Below are 25109 nucleotides of genomic sequence, written 5' to 3' on the forward strand. Positions count from 1 at the left end.
AGGTAGAGATAAGGTTAGAAATAGCAGGAAGAGGGGACAAAAAAATAGCAAGTAGTTTGGTTTGGTTGAAATGCAGAATGTATGAAAGGGAATAATATAAAACCAATCAAGAATAATAGTTTGGAACCAGATTGTGAAGAGTTTAAGGGGCAAAATAGAGGAATCTGCAAAATATTATTAAAAACCTTACACAAATATTTAGCATTGTCATATTATATTATTAGTATAAATATAAGCAGCTAACCTTTTTTGATTTTTAGCACAAAAGTATTCAATTTTATTTTATTTCAGGAGTAGTCTACTTATATTCATCTAAAATCAGATGATTTTCTGAATCATTCCATGATATTCTTATCATTGTTAGTTCAATTTTATTACAACAATGCACTCCTCCAAAATGTGATGTCTTAATATGTATCTTAAAAAATTAAAGTGAATTTGAATTCATTTTGTTTTGAGAAATTTCTAAGACTTTCAGTATTGCCCCTGAGGCAACAGCAGAAACCTTGGGGTGTCATGAAATCACTGTGCTAAAAAATTGCATGGAAGAAGTCAGTATCCCTAAATAAACAATCCTTATTTGCAAAATAATTGCTTTTTAAGTGGTATCTATTATATAACTATGCACTGAAAGACAAAGTCACAAAATACACATGTTAAAGAGTAGGCTTAAAGTTTATTTCAAATTGTAAGCTTTTAATTTTGTGATTGGGTTGGCTTTGAAATACTATTGTTATGCAGAAATATGGCTATTCTCTTTTCCTCCCAGAATTTTATTTTTCTTGTCCTATATAAATCTAAAAATGTAGCCACAGCTGAAAAAAGGTGATAAAGAAGCATAATTAAATAGAACTAGGACAATACTCTAGCCCCCAATTCTTGTTTCTCCCATTTGTCCTGTTCTTCCTAATATCAATTAAGTGCTCCCCTGTGAACTCTAAAAGGGGGAAAGTTAAGGCCAAGTGTATACGGTTAAACACTGAAGGCCAAATGCTTAGTTATGCCCACTCTACTGAATCCAAAGGGAATTCTGTGAAGCTATCCAAAGATAGTATCTGGTCCATATGTGTTTCTTGTTAATGGGGTCATTTTTAGACTTCTGCCATCTCTCCATAACCAACTTCTTTTGTTGTTTCCACCCCCAAAAGTTGTTTCTCTTTAGAATTCATGGAATTTTCTCCATCCTTATATCAGCTCTCTATTCCTTAAGAATTAATTACTACTCTTTAATCACACTCATTAAAAAGTTAATAGAATTTTAATGAAAATAATGCTAAGGGAATAGGTGGAAAATTCTACATCTGTAATCAATCTAAGTCTTTTCAACAAAAATAAAGAAAATAATTTAAAACACAAAAACTATAAATTCTGAAATCAATTTGAAATTAGATGTCTTCTTTTATATTATTAGGAAAACAAAAGTCTTTAGCAGGGCTGAGCTTCTCTACTGCAATAATCCTTTGACAACATATCATTTGAAAACCACTGTATTTCTGTGGAACTATCAAGTCCTTCTTAGCATCCATTTACAAGTTTCAGAGAAGCATGAAATATTATTCAATTTGTAGTCAGGAGACCTGAGATAAAATTGTGGCTCTAATATTTCCTATCTACATAACCATGAACAAGCCATTTGAACTCATTTGGCCTCAGTTTCTTCATCAGTAAAATGTGAATAAAACATTGTCACTACCACATAGAACTGCTGTAAGGAGAGTACTTGTCAATATCAATACAATACAGAAAAGTGATTTATAATAATTTCCATTAGTCAAAAGCCTCCATCTTTATGGGAACCTTACTTGGGCTTTGCTGGTGATCCAACATACCCTAATTTTATAAAAACAGATGCGCCAACTGTCATCTCTAACTCGTTTGACAGTCTCAAGTACCAGGAGACAGGATTCTCAGGAGCTTAGGTTGAAAAGGGGATCATTTTGGGGAGCAGGAGAATCTTCACAGGGCAAGACAGGACAAGAACAGAGATATCCCACCAAAGAAACAAAAACCTCCAAGAGATCTACAAAGGGACAAAGGATAGAAAGCCATAACCATGGGAGAGGGAAATGGACTTAATACTGTAGAAGGGTTATGGTCGTGGGCTGCTATTTATTTTATAATTTCTGAACGTTTTTCTCGGAGAAAGAAAATCTTAGAAAAGAATAGAAGCTTCATTGAGTCAGGGGATATGTGGTTCTTATTTTTTAATTCTAAAAGTCTAGGAGAGAGTATATAACACAGAGTAGTTGCTGAACAAATATGTGTTGATTAAAAGGGAGGAGTAAAGTATTTATAGAGTACCTACTCTGTGCTAGACATTGTGCTAAATGCTTTAAAAAAAATTCTGATATGATCCTCACAACAACCCTGTGAGGAAAGTGCTATTTTTATCTCCATTTTATTGTTAAGGAAACTGAGACAAACAAGTGAAGGGGCCCACCTAGGGATTCACAACTAGTTCATGTCTAAGGCTGGTTTTGAACTCAGATCTTCTTGACTCTAGGTCCGATGCTTTATCCACTATGATATCTAGTTGCATTTAGCCATTCCAATCTAATGACTAGAATAGAATAAAATGGAATGGCATGCCTGTTCATTATATGAAGCCAAATTCCAATATGTTATAAATAAATATAGAATTATATCTGTATTGTTCATAAATATTGCCAATTTCTAAAACTGATTTTTAGGAGAAAATATTCATGTGACTGGGACAGCAGGGCTAGCAGCGAGTTCACCTATTACTTTAAGATGCAATTTGGCAATGTGTCAGAGTTCAAGACCAATCAGTCTACTGTTATTCATGCCAGCAACAAGCTGAATGAACTATAAAGGGTTTTCAGTTGGCCCAATGACTTAACAGAAACAGACTCCTGATCCTTGTATTACTGACTAGCAATTATCTTAGGCTAAAAGACAAAGTACTACCAATTACTCCAGAATAATCTCTATCCAGATTTCTGAAGGTAAAAAGAGGGCCAGAGAAGAAAAAAGAACAATTGCTGTACCCACAATAATGAGAAGAAAGGAAATATTGGTGAAGAAAAGAAAAGCAAGCATCAATCATTAGACACTGTAAAATAAACAAACTCCAAAGGAAAGGAAGAAAGGAAGAGGTAGCAAAAGTGCTTGTTTAATTTTAGAAAGAGCTGTATGGGAGAATTAGAACAGCAAAGAAGAAACTAATATATAAGATCCTAGATAAGATTTTTCAATCCTCCCTTTGGAATATACAAAGAATGTCTCCAACACTAAACCCTATACTAAGCCTCCTTTAATGAATAACAGTCTAGTCAACACTCACTTTCTGATGACCATTACAAAAGACTGGTAAGATGCAAGTAGTCTGGATGGTCAGGACAATTAGGAATCAAAGCCATTAACTCTGTGACCAAGGTTTAAAAGAAAAATTAAACAAAGAGCACCTTCAAAGGCAGTGAACTTAAAAGCTTGAAAATTAAGCCAGAAAATATATTAAATAAACTTAAATGAGAGAGATGAGAATGAAAGAGAAAGAGAGAGAAGGAGAGAGAGAGAAGGAAAGAGGAGAGAGGCATTATTCAGAAGTATATAGGATTCAGAATTAGAAACTCATTTAGTAAAAAAAAAAAAGATCAGCAATACAAAAAGGATACCTATAATAAAATATTCTACAGGGGAAAAAAAAGAAGGTAATTTTTAAAACATTGCCCAAACTATGGTATCCGGTTGACTAGGAAAAATAAAGAGATTAATTCACCAATATGTATATTTGGACAGGAAACTCGGTGCCGAGTCGGGTAGAAAGATGAGATTAAGCTGGATTCAATTTGGGAAATTGAACAGTGTTGTCCATGATGATGATAATGATGAGTCTTATTTATATAGCATTTCAAGGTTTATAATCCCTGGGAGGTAGGCATTGCAAGTATGGAACTATTATCCAAATTTTATAGATGAGGAAATTGAGCCTTAGGGAGGCTTAGTGAATTATACAATGTGCAGATCTAGAAAGTGACAGAACTAAGATTTGAATTCAGGTCTTCTACCACCATCTTTGTTTACAATCAGTGGTCCTTAACCTGGAGTCCAGGAATTTGTCTATTTCATTATGTGTTCTCCTTTGTAATTTTTTAGATTTATAAAGTTCATTCTGAGAAAGAGATACATAGGTTTCACCAGAAGATCCTCCATAATGCAAAAAAAAAGAAGCTAAGAACATCTTTAGATGAAAATAAATTGTTCACTTGTACCAAGCCCATCTCTTGAATACAAATATTTTCCTGTTGTTACTATATGAAATTACCCTACCTCTAAAATTACCTTTCATCTATTATATGAATGCATATATATATTTTATGTATAATATATATGTATATAGATAGCCATTTACACATTCTCTCCCCATATTTGAATAGGAATTCCATGAGAGAACAGATGGTTTTGAACTTCTTTATCTCCTGTGGGCCTAGCACAGTGTAAATTTTATTAAAGGACTATTGACTGCCTGACTAGAGAATCAAAATTGCAAGTAGCCTAAAAAAGGCAACAAATGATACACAGTAGATATAAGTAGATTGTGGCATATTCTCAAACCAGCACATGTATGACTGGAAAAGGAGGGAGATCTCAATGTAAAAATAATCAAAAGCCAGCAGATGCAAAGCCTGAGCAATACATCGGCACCCTAGAGACTTAAAAAATGCCTTCAATGTGTTAGATAGATCCTCTATGTAGAAGTCATGGAAAGATATGGATACAAGTCATTCTGAACGAGAAGGCATTAAAGAGTTATAAAGTAGGCATTAGTGAAATAAATAGCATACCAGAGAAAACATCGTATCACTATCATTGTATCAATTCAGAATCTAATCAAAATTTTAGGAGGCACAGAAATCAATGTGTACTTTGCCTTCATTTTTTCCCTCTACTTCTTGAGTTGCCACCCCAAATTATGTATTTGAAAGCTGCATATGCCTGCCTTTGCTACAGCCTCTTGTCCCAAGTCAGCTCATTCTCATTTTGCCATTAAAATAAATAAATAAATGTTCCTCAAGGAAGTCTCCACAAAGAGAAGGGGCAGCATTCATTACTATCAAAAAAGTGAAATAAAATTGCACTTATTATATATATTTTTGGTATGTAAATGAAGGTGTATACATCTATAGACACATACGCTTATACATTATACATCCACATAACCATCCTTAGGGGATAATTATTTATTTAGCTATTTAGGTTCATATGATTCATTACTATGTTCCTCCTTTTCTAGCCATGGGTTTTCTGAAGTTTTAATTTAGTCACCAGGGGGAGCTAATACTGTACCTCGCGTATAATAGGTAGATTCTCAGAAATGAACAAAAAATAAGTAAATAAGAAAATTAAATTGCCATTTTAGGGTCTTCAAATGAAATATGATCCTCAATTCATTCATTCCAAGTTTGACATGAAAGCAAATGTTTCACAAAAATAAGATTACTTTTTAATTTTTTTCCCCTTATTCAACAAAAGAGTAAAGATATAAAACTTTCCTGTTAGTAAAACTTGGACTTCATATTGCATTAGGATAGGTCAGGGACCTTTTGAGATCACTTTGTCCAGCCCCTTTCTTTTACAAATATATATCAATTCTTTGAGGGAAAAAAAGCAGAGATACACAGATACCCAGGCTCCTTTTGGGCCCTGTTGAGGGAATATTTTTCACTCATTACTTTGCACATCTATCTCACATAAAAGAATAATATTACCATTTCCTTAACTTCAAGTGCCACTATAACTTTATTCTATCATCTACACATTCCCTGAAAATATAAAAAATAGAGGAATTTTCCAAACAGAAAAATATAATGATATTAATGTAATTATAGGTTCCTATAACTTTTTGTTCTAAAGTATTCTTTCAGGTCCAAATTCATTTTTAGCACTTTTAATGTGTGCTCAAAGATTTCTATCCTAATAATCTACTTGAATTCATTTACCCAGGAGACCATCTCTTTAGACTTTGAGAAGCTACTCTGGCAACACAGAAGGAGAAAGGGTTCAGAGTTTGTGGAATAATCACCTCTAATCGATCAATTTCCCCCTGAAGGTAAAGCTAAAAGAAAGAAAAGTTGAAGAGTTCCAGTCCTGTTCCTTGAAGTTTAAAGCGACTGAGTCCTGAGGGCACATCGTAGACTGATTCCCATCTTTTCCTCCTGATGCTTATTAAGAGGTCATAGATCTCTGTGACACTAGGACCATTCCCCACAGATAGTATCCCTTGTTGCTTAACACAAAAGGAAAGATGTGGAAACTGGGCACTTTTAATAGCTTTCTTTAACAATTAGCTATTTTGAAAGATAACTAAGTTTACCACAAAGCTCACAATTATCTCAAGTTTAGTAATATAATTCAAATTTATTATTATCATGCTTAATTTCAAAGTTAAAACTAGGAATATACCAGAGTCGGACTGCACACAGACTCGGGTACCAATGAAAGGACATGTGAAATAAGTTTGTAGGTTTCAGCACCAAGGAACCATTTTTAGTTTGTTTCAGATATCAAAAAGGCAAATCACCTCTTCATACAAATATGTGTTAAACAAAAATCAGATCCTAAATCTATAAATGTTTTTATTGTGACACGGAGACAAAGTGATTGCTTTCAACACCATCACTGACTAATAAGATATAGATACCGGAGGTATCATGGTCCAGTGGAGAGAACATTGAACTAATCCCAGCACTGCAATTAGTCACTTATGTGACCTTAGACAAATCACTTAATTTCTCTAGGTTCAACTTTTACCTGCAAAATGAGGGGCTAAAGACTAGACAACTCTAAATTCCCTTCTAATCTATAATCTATAGATCTATAATCCTACATTCTAGATACTTGGTGGGGTTGGGGAATTGCTAGGAAGGCAGGAGAATTAGACCATCATCACAACTCTAACTACAAAGCATGAAATAAAGATTCATTTAAATACATGATACCATGGATACTCAGACCTACAATCTTAATTTTAATACATATTAATACTGTTCATGTCCTCTAGTTTCCATTTTACTATTTGGAGATGGTAATTAAAACATTTTAAATTTAAAATACAGAAAGTAATTTAAGTAATTATATCACTGATTTATGGAATTCTCCACTTAAGTTCCTTTGTTATAAGAATAAAATTGAATGTAGAAGTTAATTAATAAGGATTCTTATACAAAGGACAGTCTAATCCATAGTACCATCCTTTTCAAAACTTTGCCTATAAAAGCACTAAATGATGATCTACCAACTATTTTTTAAAGTGACAACATGAATTAAAAACACGTATATTGTGACAAAACATTTTTTAATATATACTATAATGGCAAAGTTGTTCATGAACCTTGGTTCTTCTAAGTTAGAGTTTTCCAAGTTATATGTTTAGTGCAGTTCTGTCTACTATATAGAAAATAAATGTAGATAGACAGGGAGACATCCTTTAAATAGATCCCTTCTACAAATCCTAGTTTCCTAAACCCAAGAACATCAGGAAATTCTAAACAATTAATAGACACAAAAATGTTTTGCTCTCTACAAACAACTTATTTTGTGAGAGATTTAATACCAAGAAATGAAGAAGTTTACATGGGCTAAGTCCCAATATAAAAATTATTATTAAAAAGTTGGAAATTTAAAGATTACTAAGTATTCAGGACAGAGTAAGACTCAAATGATCCCTCTTCTGAAACAGGAAAGATAAGGTCATTCATCAAAAAGGTTAGAGGTTAGGACCAATTATGGATAATCACTTTTCTTTTCTATAGATAAACATAATAAAGGTGAACAGATTCATGGCACTAAGAAAATGGTATATTTGGTCCCATCTCATTCTTGGAAACTAAAACCAGAAAGAAGATTTGATGTGGACGTTTTTTGGAGCATGAACAAAAGTGCCAGTCTACAGAGTAAGATGAATTGGGGGAGGGGAATGGAATCTCTATAGAGAACTTTTCAGTATCTACTTGACTGATTTTCTTTCTCAGAGGAGAAAAACAATCACAGAAGTCCTGGGGTAAGATTCTAATAGTAAAAAATAGGACAAAATTTTGAGAATTAAAAAAAAGGAATAAGTACTTTAATGTCTTATTAACTTTAAAAAAACTGGGTTTCAACTGATTAGTGACATTTATTAGGTGCCTAATATGTGCCAGTCTTTATGCTAAGCCCTGACGATAAAAAAAAGAGGTAAAAGAGAGCTGCTGACCTCAAGGAGTTTATAATCTAATGAGGGAGCCAACATGTGGATAGATAGATAGATGCACACACAAAGCAAGTGTTACACAAGATAAATAGGAAGTTATTGATTGAGGGAAGCCAGCAGAATTAAGAGGGATAGGGGAAGGGAATTTAGAAAACAACTGTCAAATATAAGTCCTCAAAATGATGAAAATACATTTAAGTGTACCAACAGAACTTCAGGTTCAATTTTAGGGTCTTTGATCTGTTGACTTACAAGTCAGGGTATCATGTTTCTAATTTAACATGACTCTACAAAAATTATTTTATTTTTTACAGGTTTTGACAATTGACTACAATTTCCCAGAACATAAAAGAATTCTTGTGACTAAAATAGAACATGTAATGTCATATATGCTGCAAAAAGAGTGGCCTGAGACATGCTCCAAGTTATAAAGCCTGGCACAAAGAATCCATTTAATATATGCCTGTTGGTTGAGTGAATGAGTAACCAGCTGACAAAAGTTCTATTTGTTGATCTAATTGAACCATTAGACATGCAATAAACCTTTTCACTTAAATCTTGGACTGTGGCACCTGTCTGTGTCCTCCATCAATAGCATCTTTACAAGCAAATGCATTTGGCTGGGCAGTCACTACTTAACAAAAGACTATGTATTCTTTTCCATGTTTATACCTGGGCGTGTCACACTACCAATTTGAAAGCATCTCTTATAGATGACCGAATTTTTGCACCATAGTGGGAGAGAGGGAAAATGAGTCAAAAGAAGAAATATACAACATAACCAAATGAACTGTTAAACGTTTATCCTGGTGAGGGTAGCTTAGTTTGGGTGACTTACAATGCTAGTTCACAGTCTGTTTTGTCAACGTAATGAAGTCTTAGTAATCTCAGCCCTACCACAGCACCCTGCTATTAAATCTTTGCTGAGAAGTGTGATGAGACCCTTCCAGCTTCCCGCCCTCCTCGCCCCCTACGAGGATTGGCAAGAAATGATAGGGTTTGCGGATTAGTAAAATGAGAGGTTCCCTGTGCTTTTTCTTCTTTAAATATATATTTTGATAATGTGTCTTCAGTATCCCAAAACCCCAGAGCATTAGTGTGCTCATTTTCCTGCCTTTCTGGCCTTTTTAATGCAAAAGAGTTAAGCTAGGCGTGAAATACAGGTGGTTTCCATTGGGTGTTCCATTTGGAACAGCATTATTTTATTTCTACTGTGCACCTTCCCCCTGTACTCCCCCCCCCCAAGCAACAATGACAAAGAATTTATTTGCCCATATTGCAGAGACCAAGGAGATACTGTATCATTAGCCCAAAAAAAGAGAACTCACCTGTACAAATATCATCCTGTCCCTCCAAATCCAAAAGAACAACTGAGTTATTTTAGTTCTAGTCTATCCCAAAAGATGCCTGTTTCTATGGACTCTTAGGCTAGAAGGGGCCTTAGAGATCATCTAGTCCAACTGCCACAGATGATAGACAGACAGAAAGAAAGAAAGAAAGAAAGAAAGAAAGAAAGAAAGAAAGAAAGAAAGAGAGGAAGGAAGGAAGGAAGGAAGGAAGGAAGGAAGGAAGGAAGGAAGGAAGGAAGGAAGGAAGGAAGGAAGGAAGGAAGGAAGGAAGGAAGGAAGGAAGGAAGGAAGGGAGGGAGGGAGGGAGGGAGGGAGGAAGGAAGGAAAGATGCTTTTAATAAGCACCTATTATACTTAGCTATTATGTCCATTTTACAGAAGAAGAAACTGATGCATATAAAAGTTTAAAAAATGTGTTCTGAGTCACACAGCTAATTAAGAACCCAAGGTCAAATTTAAATAAGTATTTCTCTGAGCCTCAATTTCCTTGTAAAATGGGAAGAGTAGAATTTATCTGGCTCTCAGAATTTCTGTGAGAATCAGTAAGAATTAGCACAAATCTAATTTCTAATTCCAGAACCCAGTGCTCTATCCACTATGCCACCAGATGCCTAGGTAATCAAGTGATGCAAAATATTCACCAGGGTGCGCTCTTTGGGTTGTTGGCTTACTTTTAAAACTACCTGAGAGAGAAATGTTTATACGGAAGTGCTTAATTCATCACTGGAAAAGAAAGCCCACAACATAAAAGAATTAGTAGAATTATACTAACATAATAATCTGATTGAGTCCAGGAATATGTTTATACCAGGACCATCCTGGAAACTATCATTAAGAATCATCAGTTCAAAGACCATGCCTAAAACTTCTGACATTTTGGGGAACAGCAACAGCTCTGACATCCCTTTCTGTTCTATTTCCACTCTAAAGTTGCACCCAAAGTTAGTCAGGCAAGTGATCGGAACGGCCCACTTTTCCAAAGTAATGTTCAACAAAGAAGTTTCATGCCTTGTTCTAGCTGTGCAGAAAGAGGCATAAGAAAGGGTTTTATGGTACAGGAGGAAAACCAGAAAGGATATGGAAAGGAGAGGGGGGAAAAACATTAAAAGAATACTAAAAAGGAGAGAGAGAAAGGAAACCAGATCAAGGACCACAAAGGCAAGGAGGGAAACACAAAAAACAATGTTTGTGATCTATATATAGTAAAAGTAGCAAAGATTATTGTGAAAATCCCAAAGAATGAAAAATAATGAGGGGCAAATCGTAAGAAAAAAATCAGGAACAGATAATGTAAAGAAGAAGAATAAAAGTTTCTGATGAAGCCACAAATAGCCCCTTTCTTAGAAGGAGTGAGCCTAAGGAAATATAACTGCCTCCACAAAACAAGAGAAAATTGAACAGGTCAAACCTTCCACTGAAAACATTTCATCCAAGGAAAAGAGTCATATTTCTTTAGCAATTAAAATGCTTCTAGGTGGCTTCAATCTTTCCCAAACTCTTCTGGACTTAATCAAGGATTTCCCTTTGGCTGACAAAGGGTGAGAGTATTTATACCTTAAACAAAACTGCTTTCTTCAGATTCTGCTTCCTCCTCTTTGGTTCTATTTCCATTCTCTCCCCCTCTCCAAACTTTTCCTCTAATCCCAATCATTCTGGGGAAATGATAGACCCCTGCCCATCAAATTCTAAGCATCATTTCATTCTCAGGCATAAGAAATTGAATGGTGCTCACTTGGGCTAAAAGCAGTAATGAATAGCTTAATTTGTGAGGACTCTCACCACCAGCATCATGTTCACCACCAGCACTTCAGTGCCCCTTAGGGTAAAGGTGGCGCCTAGTTTAAAAACAAAAAACTACTAGATCAATGAGGAATAAGCTATGACAGGTCCCACCAAGCTGCAAAGGCTCTGAGTATGGATCCAGTCTATCATTGGAAGATCACTCTCACTATATACGGAGGGGATCACCCCAGAAGACTGACCAGGTGATGAATATTTTTAATCACTGCAACTCATAATAAACCCTTCTAAGTCATTAGAGGAATCTCAATTCATAATAGTAGAGAGAGCACTTGCACTAATGAAAACAAAGCTATAGATATGCATCTCTATATATAGATATAGATAAGAACAATATAAAATCAAACACCTAGAGTAATGGTTTTTCCATCACCCTAACAAAACATGTCTTCAACACAAACCAAATATGCACAGCACAACAGTACTTAATAATTCTGTAATTACTATTTTTAACCATTAGTTTTATAGAATAAGGACCTTATCCTATACCCATAGGACCAAACACAATGGAAGAGACAGAGCAGACACTCAATAAAACATTTTAATAAATAAATGATTATTCCAAGTTAGAGTTTTAGGGCTACCCTCTTAAACATCAAGTTAAATTCATAGGAAGACCTCTTTTTCCCTATGGTAAAATAGCCCACCATAGCATATAACTGGATAACTCTTTAGATTGTTATGTATTTAATAATGATTTAAATGACTTCTCAGTGATTTTTTTTAGAGGCAACATGATGCAATAGGGAGGAGAAAAAAAATGGATTTAGAGTAAGGAGACCTGGACTACAGTTTAAGTTATGTGACCCTAGTTAGTAAGTCACAACTTCTCTGAGATGTGTTTCTTCATAAAAATGAGAAAAGCAAAATTTATTTGATTCAAGAGCCAATCAGACAGGGTCAGCTAGGTGGCTCAGAGTCAGGCCTAGAGACAAGAGGTCCTGGGTTCAAATTTGTCCTCAGATACTTCTTAGCCCCATGATTCTGAGTAAGTCACTTAACTCCAATTGCCTAGCCATTGCTGATCCTCTGCCTTGGATTTAAAAAAAAAAAAAGAAAAATAATCAGACAATGTATGTAAAGTAAGCTTTGTAGCTATAAATATTATATAGCTGTAAGCTGGAATTTATTTCACCCAAGTAACCACTGAATTACTTTGTTTGGACAAGATGCTCCACTAAAAATAAGATCTGAAGCAGTGCATGATGTCTTTAGCAGGGACTTTTAAAAACATTAAACTGTGTGAGATATATTCAATAACGTTAAAGCAATAAATATGCATTGGCAACATTTACAGTGTATTTATTGACTGTAACTGATGCTTTTGCAGCCAAAGGGAAAGTTTGATCCTTGGAAAAACCTATAATATTATCTTCCAGCTTCAAATATTAGGGGGAAAATGAAATGAGGTAACATGTCCCACCAATGTCTTTATAATGAATTATTATGAGGCTTTTTTCAGAAAAGAAACTTTAAAATCATAGAATATCAGGCTACAAACAAAGAAATCTGTATTTTAGGCCAGCTCTGCTCTTCATTTGTGCAAATAAATATATCAGACGCCTCAATTCCCTCACATGGATAATGTGGATAATATAGTAATACTTTACCTCTTTATTCCATAGGATTGTTATGAGGACAAAGTTGGAATTTATTTAAAAAGTTAAGACACAATCCCATGTATTTGGAATCTGCAAACTGGCAGCCTTGCTAAAGTGCCAACCAGAACACATAAATTCTGGGTGGTTTCAATTGGATACAGCCAGAAAAGTATCTCATCATCAATTCCATTTATTGAGTGCCTACAATGTGCCTTGGCATGCAAAAACTTGGGATGCAAATATGCAAAGAAGAAAAAAAGTCTCCATCCTCAAGAATCTCAAAATATAGTTTAAACACATGAGCTTCAACTGTATAACTCCCTACGTGTACTCAGGGTCTAAATAGAAATTTCCCCCAGCATTTGCTGCAAAGGGACCCCTTATTAAATATCCCTGGCCCTACAAAGACATTCAAGAATAGGACTAAAATATCTCTAGAGGGGCAGTATACGAAAGAATGAACTGGAAAAATCAGAACTAGAACAGAATAAGAAGACACGAAGTGATAAGTATTGTTTACCTGTCAGTTGACATTGATTAATCTTGTGTTCTGTGATATCGCTCAGCGACTCAAACACCTGGAGGCAGCTGTCACAGCTGTGTACAGCTTCTTCCTCTAACTCCTCCCCATCTTCTGGTCTTTTCTTACAATCTAATGCATCTCCATCTTCGGTCTTGTCTTCTAGTTTACAGTTGGGGTCTGAAAGAAAATCAAGTCTGTGACTTTGTGGCTTCAAAGACTAAATTCCCTTAAATTTGTATTTAATCTTTTGTTGCCAAAAGTACGAAAATGGTATTTTCCTTGGAGTTGTCACAGGGCAGTATCACTGCCTGTTCTGTTGCCAAATAAACAGAGTATGATACTCTTCCCTGAATTTTTTTGTTCTTAGTTTAAGAAAGGCACCTTCTTTTCACTAGTATGATGCACTCCTTTTTCCTACTTTCCCATTCAAGCAATCCTTCCACTCTTTCAAGTTAGTTTAGTAAATTCCATCAAGCTACAGAATAATGTTGATCACTTTTTAAAAATACTAACATGAAAAAAAGAATAAATTGCTTTTAAAACTGAATAGTCTCCAGTGAAAAGAAAAAACCAGCATGCTTAAGAATGAATTACTTTTCAGTTAAATATACTGTTTCACGGGAAATTACCAGAATTAGCCAAAAGCCTAGAATAAACTCAGCTAATTACCATAGGCATGAAATTGACCTTTACTCATAAACTGGTCAAAACACACAGTCACCCTATTATTTGCTAGACAGTGGTGGAAAAATAAACTCTACCATACAACAAAACGTACTTCACATACACAAACCAGAATCTACATTTAGCAAGTTTCTCTTGTTTTTGCAGTGTTAAAAAGAGAAGAGGAGATGGGAACATGTGGTAAATTGTAAGTAACTATCACTGTATTTGGAAATGTTAATGTTGGATTAGTTAAATATTTTGATAAGCTGTACCATTTTCACTGAAAAGTCAACAACACAAACACATGGGCCCATGCAAACATCTAAATAGTGAGAGACAACACTTGGCATATACTAAGTATTCACATATTGATGAAAGTCATTTTCTTTTCATATTAGGATATTATTCCTATCTAGTTCTCTGAAACTACTTTCCTTTGCAGATGACTAATATACAGAAAAACTTGTGTTTATTTAAGGTAGGTCATACAGGCAGTAATTTAACTATTTGTGATTCTTTGCTTTTTCTTCTATTATCACTCTCCAAAGTTATAAACAAATACCGCCTCAGAATTAAGGAAGACCTATCTAGTAATTTTTGTATTTACATTTTTGAGAGTGTTACAATACACTTATGTATATAGGAAATAGAACAGCATAATAAATAACGTGCATGGTTCGACTCTTATTTAGTCAAACCTGGATTATTTTTTAGCAACTTGATTATGAAATAATTGGTTCATTCTCACCAAACATTCTTAAAAATCTCAATAAATTATCTGACAAAACAATGCAATCTCATCACAACTCCCTTTACTTTGAAAATGATATCTCCAGCTGCCTTGTCTTTTAAGCAATGCCACTAGGCACAGTGAGTTTCACTTCAAGCCCTCCCACTTTTCCTGCAGCTGTTGCAAACTTCTTTTTGCTATCTGCAATAAATAGCAGCCAGACCACCACTCCCCAAATGATTCACACATGCCTAAAATCCACCTATGTGTCAACAAGATTTTATAAAATTTTATCATCAAGGAATTTTTTGGACCTGGTAAGAGCTCACCTCAAAGAAAATGTAGCATGAAAAACAGAGGCACTTTATTTTTTTCTTAAAGGGAATTAGTCAAGTTAATTATTTAGATGGAATTGTCATTTGAAAGGTATTATCTCGATCCTCTACCTGATGTCTATATCAAAATCTTGGGTTTGTGGTTTTTTTTAAGAATATGTACCCATGAGGAAGCAACTAATGGGTGTTTTTCATTTCTTTTCACTACAATATCACGATATAATACTGTATGTAAAAGTTAGAGTAAGAAATGATTGCTACAAAGAAAAAAGGGGGGGGACAGATAAAGAAGAGTACATGGAATAATTCTTTAGAAATAATTTTCTTTAAAAAAAAGAAAGATAGAATTTTCTTGAGGTTAAAAACATACTAAATGCCTCCAAATTGCAAAAGCTGCCTTCCGAGCTTATGCTTTCCAAAGGTGATTCTACATTGTCAGCCCAATGGAGCTGCCCCTTGCACATTTCTGATATTTCATCTGGAGCTTCAGAAGCTATAAACAGGCAAACTTCCTAAGTTCCTCAACAGGCTTTAACCAAATGCTTTAAAATACTGCCAGGTTAGAGAGCAATTCAGGAAGAGAAATAACTATCTTAACTATTGCAGCCTGACCCCAACATCATTAAACACTTGTTGGAAGCCAGCATGTGTGCACACTGCATACATGAGTTGTTTAGCTTGAACTCCCAGCTTCATCTCATAAAACTGACAGCACTCAGGGAAATATGGGTGCTGGGTCTGAATTTTAACATGTGTATTTAAATGCTACACATAAAGTTTACAGACTTGTTTGTTTTAAAATAAGGATAGAGTCTGACTGCTGTAATACCAAGCCAAAAAAAAAAAAAGGCAGAAATCACCATATTTCTTATTTAAGAATACTAACACTTGAGGAGAATCCTATCATACCCACTACACAGACACTAAACAAACAAATCAAAACATGTAACATTGGATAAGAACTCCTCCAGTCAACCCTTCTTATAGCGTCTACTTATTAAAATTAGGGTCATTTTAAGAGTAATAAGAAATGTTTTTTGCTTCCACTTCTGCATTTACAGATATAACCCTACAGGGACCTAAGTCAGTCAAGCTTATTCACTTCTGCTGCAACTTTAGAATGCATGCTCCAGCCAACTGGCGAATTTGTTTTTAGGTCAACACTTAAGTGGGACCCTCTGGGAGATGGGTTCGATTATAGCCTATGATGCCTTGGTGTAATGAGTTCTTGAAGGCTCAGCCTCTTTCTTGGTAAATGGATTTATACATCCTTCATGTTCATAAAGACTCTCTCACGTATATCCAAAACATCTTTAGGATTTGTTTGTTTGGGGCTTTCCCCTCCTTTGTCACCATCATTTGGAAAGATTTGGGGCAATTTTAAATGACGATGAACCTCCTTTCCCAGAGGTAGCCACACTTCAGTAATTGCACAGTCTTCGTTATGTAGTTTTTATAAAGCCCTTTGAGATCCTAACATAAAAAAGTATTTTATGACTATGCTATCCATCCTAATTGGCTTTCTCCTTCCTAGGACTAGTCCTTTCAGCCTTAGTGGATGTATGTTTAACCCTACCCCCTTCACTCCACGTCCACTGTATTCACTGCATCCAATGTATTAGCACTTTCAAATGCCACTCCCTCGGCCAGCGAAGGCCGCCTGTCCTGGAGTTGTTGCCTGGTGGAGCCAGTGACCCCTCTCTCCCAGGCCCCACCACAGGGAAGGGAACACACATTCGAAACTCAGCCTGGCCACTTTTCACCTCTCCCTTTCCGACCTGTCTGCAAGCATACCAGGAACAATTAGCCAACATGGAAAAGAGGCCTGAATTTGAAACAGAAATATATTCAGCTGTGCACAAAATCAAAACTGGATGGCTGTCTTCTGTTACTGATCACCTTAGTATTATTTATAAATGGAAAGTTTAAAAAGCTATGCTTTCCCCATTACTGTATTCTGGAAGGTGGGGCTTTCTTTTCCTCCTTCTCTTTCCTCCTCCTCTTCATAAGAGATGTTATTGCTGTAACTTGGTCTAATAAAACCGCAACTTTGGGGGAAATGAAAAATTGCCCTGGCTTAAAAGAGTTGGAGGCAATAAACCCATGGACTTCAATTAATTTCAAGTGTGGGATCAGTTTAAGGCCGAGCAGCAGAAATTCTATTCTGTCCATGTAAAAATGAGGTTTCACCACATTTACTTTTTATAACCTATATAAAAGTCAAGTAAAAGTAATGAATATCTAAAAGCCATCTCAGTGGACTGGCAAAGACTATCTGTATTCTTGAAACTCATCTTACATATTTCTCTCTGTGCAACAAGGATCCATGCCTGATCAGAGCTAAAATGTCAAACTACTGAGAAAACAGCCCAATTTCTAATCCATTTCACTGCCTTGTAATGGACCTCCTTCCAAGCCACTTTCGCATGGAAAAGCACTGGCCAAAGAAAGGAAAACTAAGAGATCATGTGGTTATAATTATTACCAGGCAAGGAATATTTCTGCAGCTCAGTGGTAAAGTAAAACTCTGTCGCTCTCTGCTCCCAATAGTGTCCATCGCAAAACAACTGCCTCATTAAATCTCTGCAGTAAGATTAATATGCCGTAGCTGCACTACATTTATAACTTGGTACTCTATAAAAAGCACATTTAATGGTAAGAGCCAGAGCTTAGATACAAAGTATTACTATAAAAACTTCTGGCAGCATGTACACAGGGCCGGCCTTCTCTACCCCTTGCAGAAGATATAAATGAGGTTTTTCCTGGTTAATTCCAATCATCAGTCTTTACCTAAAATCCAGAATCAGTTTTTATGAGGGTGGCAAAACATGAGATAGAGAGAATGATGTAAATATATGAATGCACGAAGACTACTTAGTAACAAAAACTGGCAAGAGATGAATGAACCAAAATACACAGACATATACACACATGCAATGCTAAAACTGGACCATTTTCTAACAGCCTATATTCTATAGTCATAGCCAGCTTTTCACCAAATTAAACAACCATGGCATTTATTAATGCTCAACCTTGAATCAACTGATACCATTGGAACAAGTCCAGAAAACTGCCAATAAAAGGCACACAGAATATTCTGCTTAAAAGCAAATCTTTGGTTAAGTCTCCATGAATTCCTGAAGAGTAAGTTACTGAACTAAGTGTGAAAAATATAAAGACTGAAGGAAATGTATTCACAATGTCCAGTGTCAGAAATAAAAGATTTCTTTAAATTAAAATGTATTATTTCATCTCAAAAAATTGCTGAGACACTTTAGAGAATCCAATCACGCCCACTGCATAAACACTAAACAAATAAATCAAACCTTGTTACATTGGATGAGAATTTCTCCATTCAACTCTTTTTGTAGTATCTAGTTAATAAAATATATTCCATATTTTATGTTATATCGGGATATATATGTGTGTGTTATATTACATTTGTGCCCCACTTTAAAAATCATTACAATCTAGCACTTAGCACATAGTAGGAAATCAAAAAATGTGTTAAATGAATGAATTATGCATGCATGCCATAGTTCCCTTTGTTACTACCAGAAATAGATGGCACATTGCCAGTCTTTTCATTCATGAGTATTTCATTGCAAGATCTAACTATTTCTTTACAGATTTTTCTTTTAAAGGTCCATATTTGTACAAAGGGCTAGTCTTATAATTTTTGCTGATATATTTAGATTCTCCTAAAAAACAAACTAATCAGTTGCCTATTTAATTCCTATTTATAAGAGTTCCTTCCCCTTAAAGTGTTTTAAAATGTATATATCTTTAACACATTAGAAAAATAAGGAAAAACCTGTCACCTTAAAAGCTTCAAAGAAATAACAATTTCCCTTTCAGGAGCAGTAGCATTCCTGATCCCCTGAAATTGATATATGGGATTATTCCTTTTTCCTTTGTTGACTCTCAAAATCTATTTGAGGCTGAAACCCCATAAGATGAAAACAAACTCAGGGAGCATTAATTGCACACTATTAGAAAATGGCAAGCAGGTACTAATGAAGGAATGTAGCATTACCAGACTGTGTGGCCGTCTGTCCTACACCCTCCTGATGGTCCTCTGCCTCATTTTCTTCTACTGTCAAGAAAAGGTAAACAAACAAAAAAGAACAAAATAAAACAAAGATGTTAGGTGGGATAGCTGCAATGAACATCATTGATCTTCGGACCTCAGTCCTGAAGGTCAGTTATGGCCACCCAGCATGTATGATGACCAATTATGTCATTAGACTTTGTTCTATTCTATACTACCAAAACCAAGTAGTTGATGTGGAGGGGGGAAAAGATGCTTTTTTTATGGAAGAAAAATATCTAGGAAAGATGTTCTGTCTAACCATCTCATTATATTTTAGAGATCTCTTTACTACTTTAAGAAAAATTTTTGTGACCTTGTTCTTCCCTTTCTCTACCTCTTAATCTTCCTAGATATAGCAAGAGACACCTTTATGGTCAGTCATCAACTGTCAGGCACTAATAGTGCTAAAGGACTGGAGATAGAAAGAAGGGCAATGACAACCCAACAGCAGCAACAGTGACAGCAACAACAGTCTCGAGGAGGATGCATTCTAAAAGAAGGGCCAGCTTGAAATATCTAGCTACCTGTGAGTTATGGAGCAAGTATACGAAAGTAATCGTAAAAGGGAAGGAAACAGCAGCTACGGGAACTAGGAAAGGCTTCCTATAGAAGGTGGAATTCAAGCTGGGTTTTGAAGGAAGCCCAGGAAGACTTATATATTGAAGTGAGGGGCAGAGCATTCCAGACATGAAAGATACAAAGACATGGAGAAGAACATGAAGTTACTATAAGGAGCTGCTATCAGAAATGGCTTATAGAAGGCACGAAGATGAGTAAGTCTGAAGAGGGAAGAAGAGACATGCCAATGAAGAGCTTTATAAGCCAAACTCAGTTTATATTTGATACTTGAGAAAATGGAGAGTCACTAGAGTTCTGGAGCTTAGGAGTAATATGGTTGGATATATGCTTTTAGGAAAAAAAAATAGTAACCTTGGCAGTGAGTAGAAGATGAATTTTTTGAGTGGGAAAAGATGTGAAACAGGAAAACCAGTGAACTAAACTACAAGAAGTTTAAGTTTTCTGCAGGGATTTTTTTTTCCTACAGGTATAGCATGATATTTGAAGACCAAGAAGTAAAGAAACAAATGCAGAATACCTAAGGAGCACATTCTAAAAAGTGAATTTATTACTACCCTTGATCCACAGTGGAACTACTTGCATCATACTGAGATAGAACCATGGGTGGGAAGAAACTAACCTTGATAAGAAAAGAAACAAGAACTTTTTTGAGCCAAGCAAAAATATTCTCCTTTTAAAATCCAAAACTTCCCAGGTACCTTCAGCTACTCAACCATCAATTGAATCCTTCACTATCTTTTCCAGAACAATCAAAGTAAAACGAGGGTGGACCAAAGAAAATAGCCCAAGATTTCTTCTTTTACTATTTCTTCCCCTTCATTTCAGTCAGAACCCAATATAAATACCAGTAACGTGTTAGGTGTCAATATTTTTCTCTCAAACCAGTAAAGCTTTAAAATGAATCAAGATGGCCACCCAGCTGATATCTTGATTTAAAATAGTTACTTCTGTCAAAGTCAATGACAAGTCTATATCACAGACTTAGAGGATTCCATGTTTCTCATATTTCTTTTTCATATAGTCTTCTCACAACCAATTTATCTTTAATCCCATTTCATCCAAATTATAAAGGATATTGATTGAGAGGGTGGTAGTAATTTGGAATGTTATATTTTTAAACCTGTGTCACAAGGATTAAAGTTTGCCTCTGCAGGCATTAGTCAAAGTTTCCATTGTCTGGAGAAATTTTTGTTTCAGATATAAATACAATAGTAAAAAAAAAGGGAAAATTTAAATATAGGGAGAAAAAATAAATTCTAGATCTTAGTAACTATCCTTTTTTTTGACAAAAATTAAAGCAAATTAGTAAATCAGACATTCATTAACAACATTCTATAACCAAAGAAAAGTAGTGGGGAGGAGAGAAATAGGGAGAGGTAGGGTGGAAAGAGACAGAGACAGAGACTGAGAGAGTGAGAGAGAGAGAAAGTGAGAGAGAGAGAGAGAGAGAGAGAAAGAGAGAGAGAGAGAGAGAGAGAGAGAGAGAGAGAGAGAGAGAGAGAGAGAGAGAGAGAGAGGGGGGGGGGGAAGAAGGGGGGAGAGGGAGGGAGGGAGAGAGAGAGGTCATGGCAAACAGGTTGAGTTACTATATAAAAACCAGTCAACATTCAACAGGAACAATAAGAATAGAACTGTTTGGCAGAAAAAGAAGATAATAAGGAGGACTTCATAAGGACTTCTCATAAGGAGAAGATATGGGGTTAGTGACAAATAGCAAATAAACCATTAGAATCTCAAGGAAAACCTATCTGAAATGAAACAAAATCTTCCTTCTCAAATTTTGCTAATCCATGTGAGCAAAAATAATTTTCCTCATCCAGCATGTTCTCCTAGACCAAGGCTAGCCTGAGACCTTCTCTAGTGACAACCTACTTCTTGGGCTTTGTTTTACCCTGTGCCTTCTCTGTCTAGGTTTGAGACTACACTCTTCACCATGCTTAGATGCCTTCCTATTTAACATGTCTCGTTAACGGTAAAGGTGCTGCTGATGCTGCAGGCTGCTACAGTTTGGCCTCATAGGGATCAACAGGGCCCCAAGGGTTTCTACAACTTGTGTATTAACAGTCTCTTTGTCTCTGTGCCTGATCTTATCACAAGTCATTGTGATCTCTTCCTCAATTTTATAAGAAGGAATTTTATTTTCCCTCAGAAAAGAACCATTTTTCTTTTGCCACCCCCTTTACAAATTCTAATAAGCTGTTTGAAAATCAAAGCACAGAGTTTGGGACAGTCTAATATTCTATGTAGAGTTTCATATATAGTAGTAATTTTAAAGAAATAGCCTTTTTATATACTAAATAAGAAAAATCATATTTGTAAAGATTAGAAATGGATTATCAGGGTTGCGCTTCCTAATGCCCTCTTAAATATACCCAGTAAGACCAAGATGAAGATGATAACAACAGCTAGTATTTATGTATTATTCTAACTTTTGCAAAATAATTTACAAAGACTATCTTTTTTTTAAACTTGCAATAACCCTAGAAGACAGGTGCTGTTATTATCTTCATTTTACAAGTGAGAAAACCAAGAAAGAGAAAATTAAGTAACTTGCCCAGGCTCACATAGCCATTAAGTGTCTGTGAGAGGATTCCAACTAAAGTCTTTCTTACTACAGATCCAATGCTCCATAAAAATGAGTTAAAGTTACCTTTCCGTGACAAAAAAAAAATCACCTTACAAAATATGGGTCAAAACTTTGAATTCCAGGTATGAGCTACATCATGCTTCTTCTTATAATTATTGATGAGTTCAGATATTTCAAACACCTGCCCAGCTACAACAATATTCTCTCATTCTTTGTGACCATCAATTCATCTAGTTCAATAGCTACTGAGATATTTGATGCCATTAATTAGTAGATATATATTTCAATAAATCACATTTTTTCATGTGACCATAAACAGCTTCTTCATCTGAAAACTGCCTGTTTATATCCTTAAACCATCTAGCAACAGGATAATGTCTCTTACTTTTTATAAACTTGAATCAGTTCTCTCTATATTTGTGAAATGTGGCCTTTATCAAAGAAACTTGCTGTAATTTTTCCCCAGTTTTCTGTTTTCCTTCAAATTTTAGTTGTATTACTTTTACTTGTGCAAAAGCTTTTTAATTTCATGTAATCAAAATTATCCATTTTACATCCTTGGATGCTCTTTATCTTTTGTTTGATCATAAACTCTTCCCTTATCCAAAGATCTGATAAATACATTTTTCCATGCTCTTCTGGTTTAGTTATGAAACTATTAACATCTAAACTATTTATCCATTTTGACTGTGTCTTGGTATATACAGTGTAAGGTACTGGTCTATGCCTAGTTTTTGTCAAACTACTTTCTAGTTTTCCCAGCACTTTTCGACAAATGTTGAATTCTTACCCCAAAACTTAGATCTTTGCGTTTATCACACAATAGATAACTATCACTATTTACTATGGTGTATTGTATACCTGATCCATTCCACTGATCGACCACTCTATTTCTCAGCAAGTATCAGGAGTGTTTGGGAGATTACCACTTTGCAATACAGTTTGAAATCTGGAACTGTGAAGCTACCTTCTTTCACCCTTTTGTCATTCATTCCTTTGATATTCTTGATCTTTTGTTCTTCCAGATTAATTTTGTTACTATTTTTTCTAGTTATAAAATAATTCTTTGGTAGTTTGATTGGTATCAGAATGAATGAGTAAATCAGCTTAGGTAGAACTGCCATTTTTGTTATGTTGGTTCAGTCTACCAATGAGCAATTAATATTTTTCCAATTGTTTAGATATGTCTTTTTTCCTGTGAAAAGCATTTTGTAACTGTTTATATAATCCCTAGGTTTCTTTCAGCAGGCCCATTACTATATTTTATTTTGCAGTAATTTCAAATAGAACCTCTCTTTCTATCACTACTTTTTGGGTTTTGTTAGTAGTATATAAAAATACTGATGATTCATGTGGGTTTATTTTATATCCTGCAACTTTGCTGAAGTTGTGGATTACTTCAACTAGTTTTTAAGGTTTTTTGTGGTTCTCCAAGTATGCCATTATATCAACTGCAAAGAGTGATAATTTTGTTTCTTTACTATTTCTATTTATTCAAATTCTCTTTCTTGACTTTTTACTGAAGTCAGCTAGGAAAATATTGAATAACAGTGGTGATAATGGACATCATTCCTTCACTCCTGATATTAATGGGAAAACTTAAAGTTTAAGTCCATTGCAGAAAATGTTTGAACCTTGTTTTTAATAAATATCACTTTCCATTACAAGAAACGTTGTTGATTCTTGTGCATCCCAATGTTTTTTAATAAAAAATGGGTGTTGTGTTTTGTCAAATACTTAGCATGCATTAATATAATATTATTTTTGTTTTTTATATGGTCAATTATACTGATAGTTTTACTAATATTGAACCAGTCTTGCACTCTGGTATAAACCCCAACTAGTCATAGTGTATGATCTTTGTGATATATTGCTGTAATCTCTTGATTTGATTTGATTTTAAATTTTTGCATTGATACTCATTAAGAAAAATCGCCTATATTTTTCTTTCTCTGTTTTGGCTCTCCTTGTTTTCATTATTAAACTATATTTGTGTCACAAAATAAATTTGATAGACTCCTCTTTACCTATTTTTTCAAACAGGTTCTATAATATTAGGATTAATTCTTCTTTAAATGTTGGCTTGAGTTAATTTGTAAATCCAATTTATCCAGGGGATTTTTTCTTAGGGAATTCACTGAAGGCTTATTCAATTTCTTTTTCTAAGATAGAGCTATTTAAGTATTCCATTTACTCTTCTGTTAATTTGATCAATTTATGTTTGTAAATATTCATCTGTTTCACTTGAATTTTCAGTTTTAATGGCACATAATTGCATAAAATAACTCCTAATAATTGCTTTATAATTTCATCTAAATTGATGGTATATTCATTTTTCATTTACATTCAATTTTATTAAACTCTCCTTTGATTTTCAGGATTTCTATTTTGGTATTTCATTGAGGATTTTTAATTTGTTCTTTTTTTTAATTACATGCCCAATTCATTTATCTGCTGTTACTTTTTTATTGATGTACACATTTAAAGATATAAATTTTCCCCTAAGTATGGCTGCATGCCACAAATTTTGGAATGTTGTCTCATTGTTATCATTCTCTTTAATGAAAGTATTGATTGTTTCTGTGATTTCTTCATTGTCCTATTCATTCTTTAGAGATAGATTAGTTTCCAATTAAC

General features: G+C 34.8%; 1 protein-coding gene across 25 annotated transcripts in view; it reads right to left on the reverse strand.

Moving 5' to 3' along the window:
• The window catches only part of ZNF521 (zinc finger protein 521), a 348179-nt gene that overhangs the window by 293919 nt on the left and 29151 nt on the right, over window positions 1–25109 (reverse strand). For 12 of the 25 annotated variants that reach the window (XR_008917697.1, XM_056823812.1, XM_016431652.2 and 9 more), the window contains 2 exons: window positions 19250–19309; window positions 13480–13659 (listed from right to left, as the gene is read on the reverse strand). Coding sequence is in view for 19 of the 25 variants with exons in the window: in XM_056823812.1 (XP_056679790.1) it covers window positions 13480–13659; window positions 19250–19309 (240 nt within the window). In the remaining 6 variants the exon portion in view is untranslated. The remainder of the gene's footprint in view (window positions 1–13479; window positions 13660–19249; window positions 19310–25109) is intronic. The other 13 variants (XM_056823825.1, XM_056823829.1, XM_056823828.1 and 10 more) reach the window with 2 other exon arrangements.

This window comes from Monodelphis domestica, chromosome 3, assembly GCF_027887165.1.
Source record: "Monodelphis domestica isolate mMonDom1 chromosome 3, mMonDom1.pri, whole genome shotgun sequence".
NCBI classification, from domain to species: Eukaryota; Metazoa; Chordata; class Mammalia; order Didelphimorphia; family Didelphidae; genus Monodelphis; species Monodelphis domestica.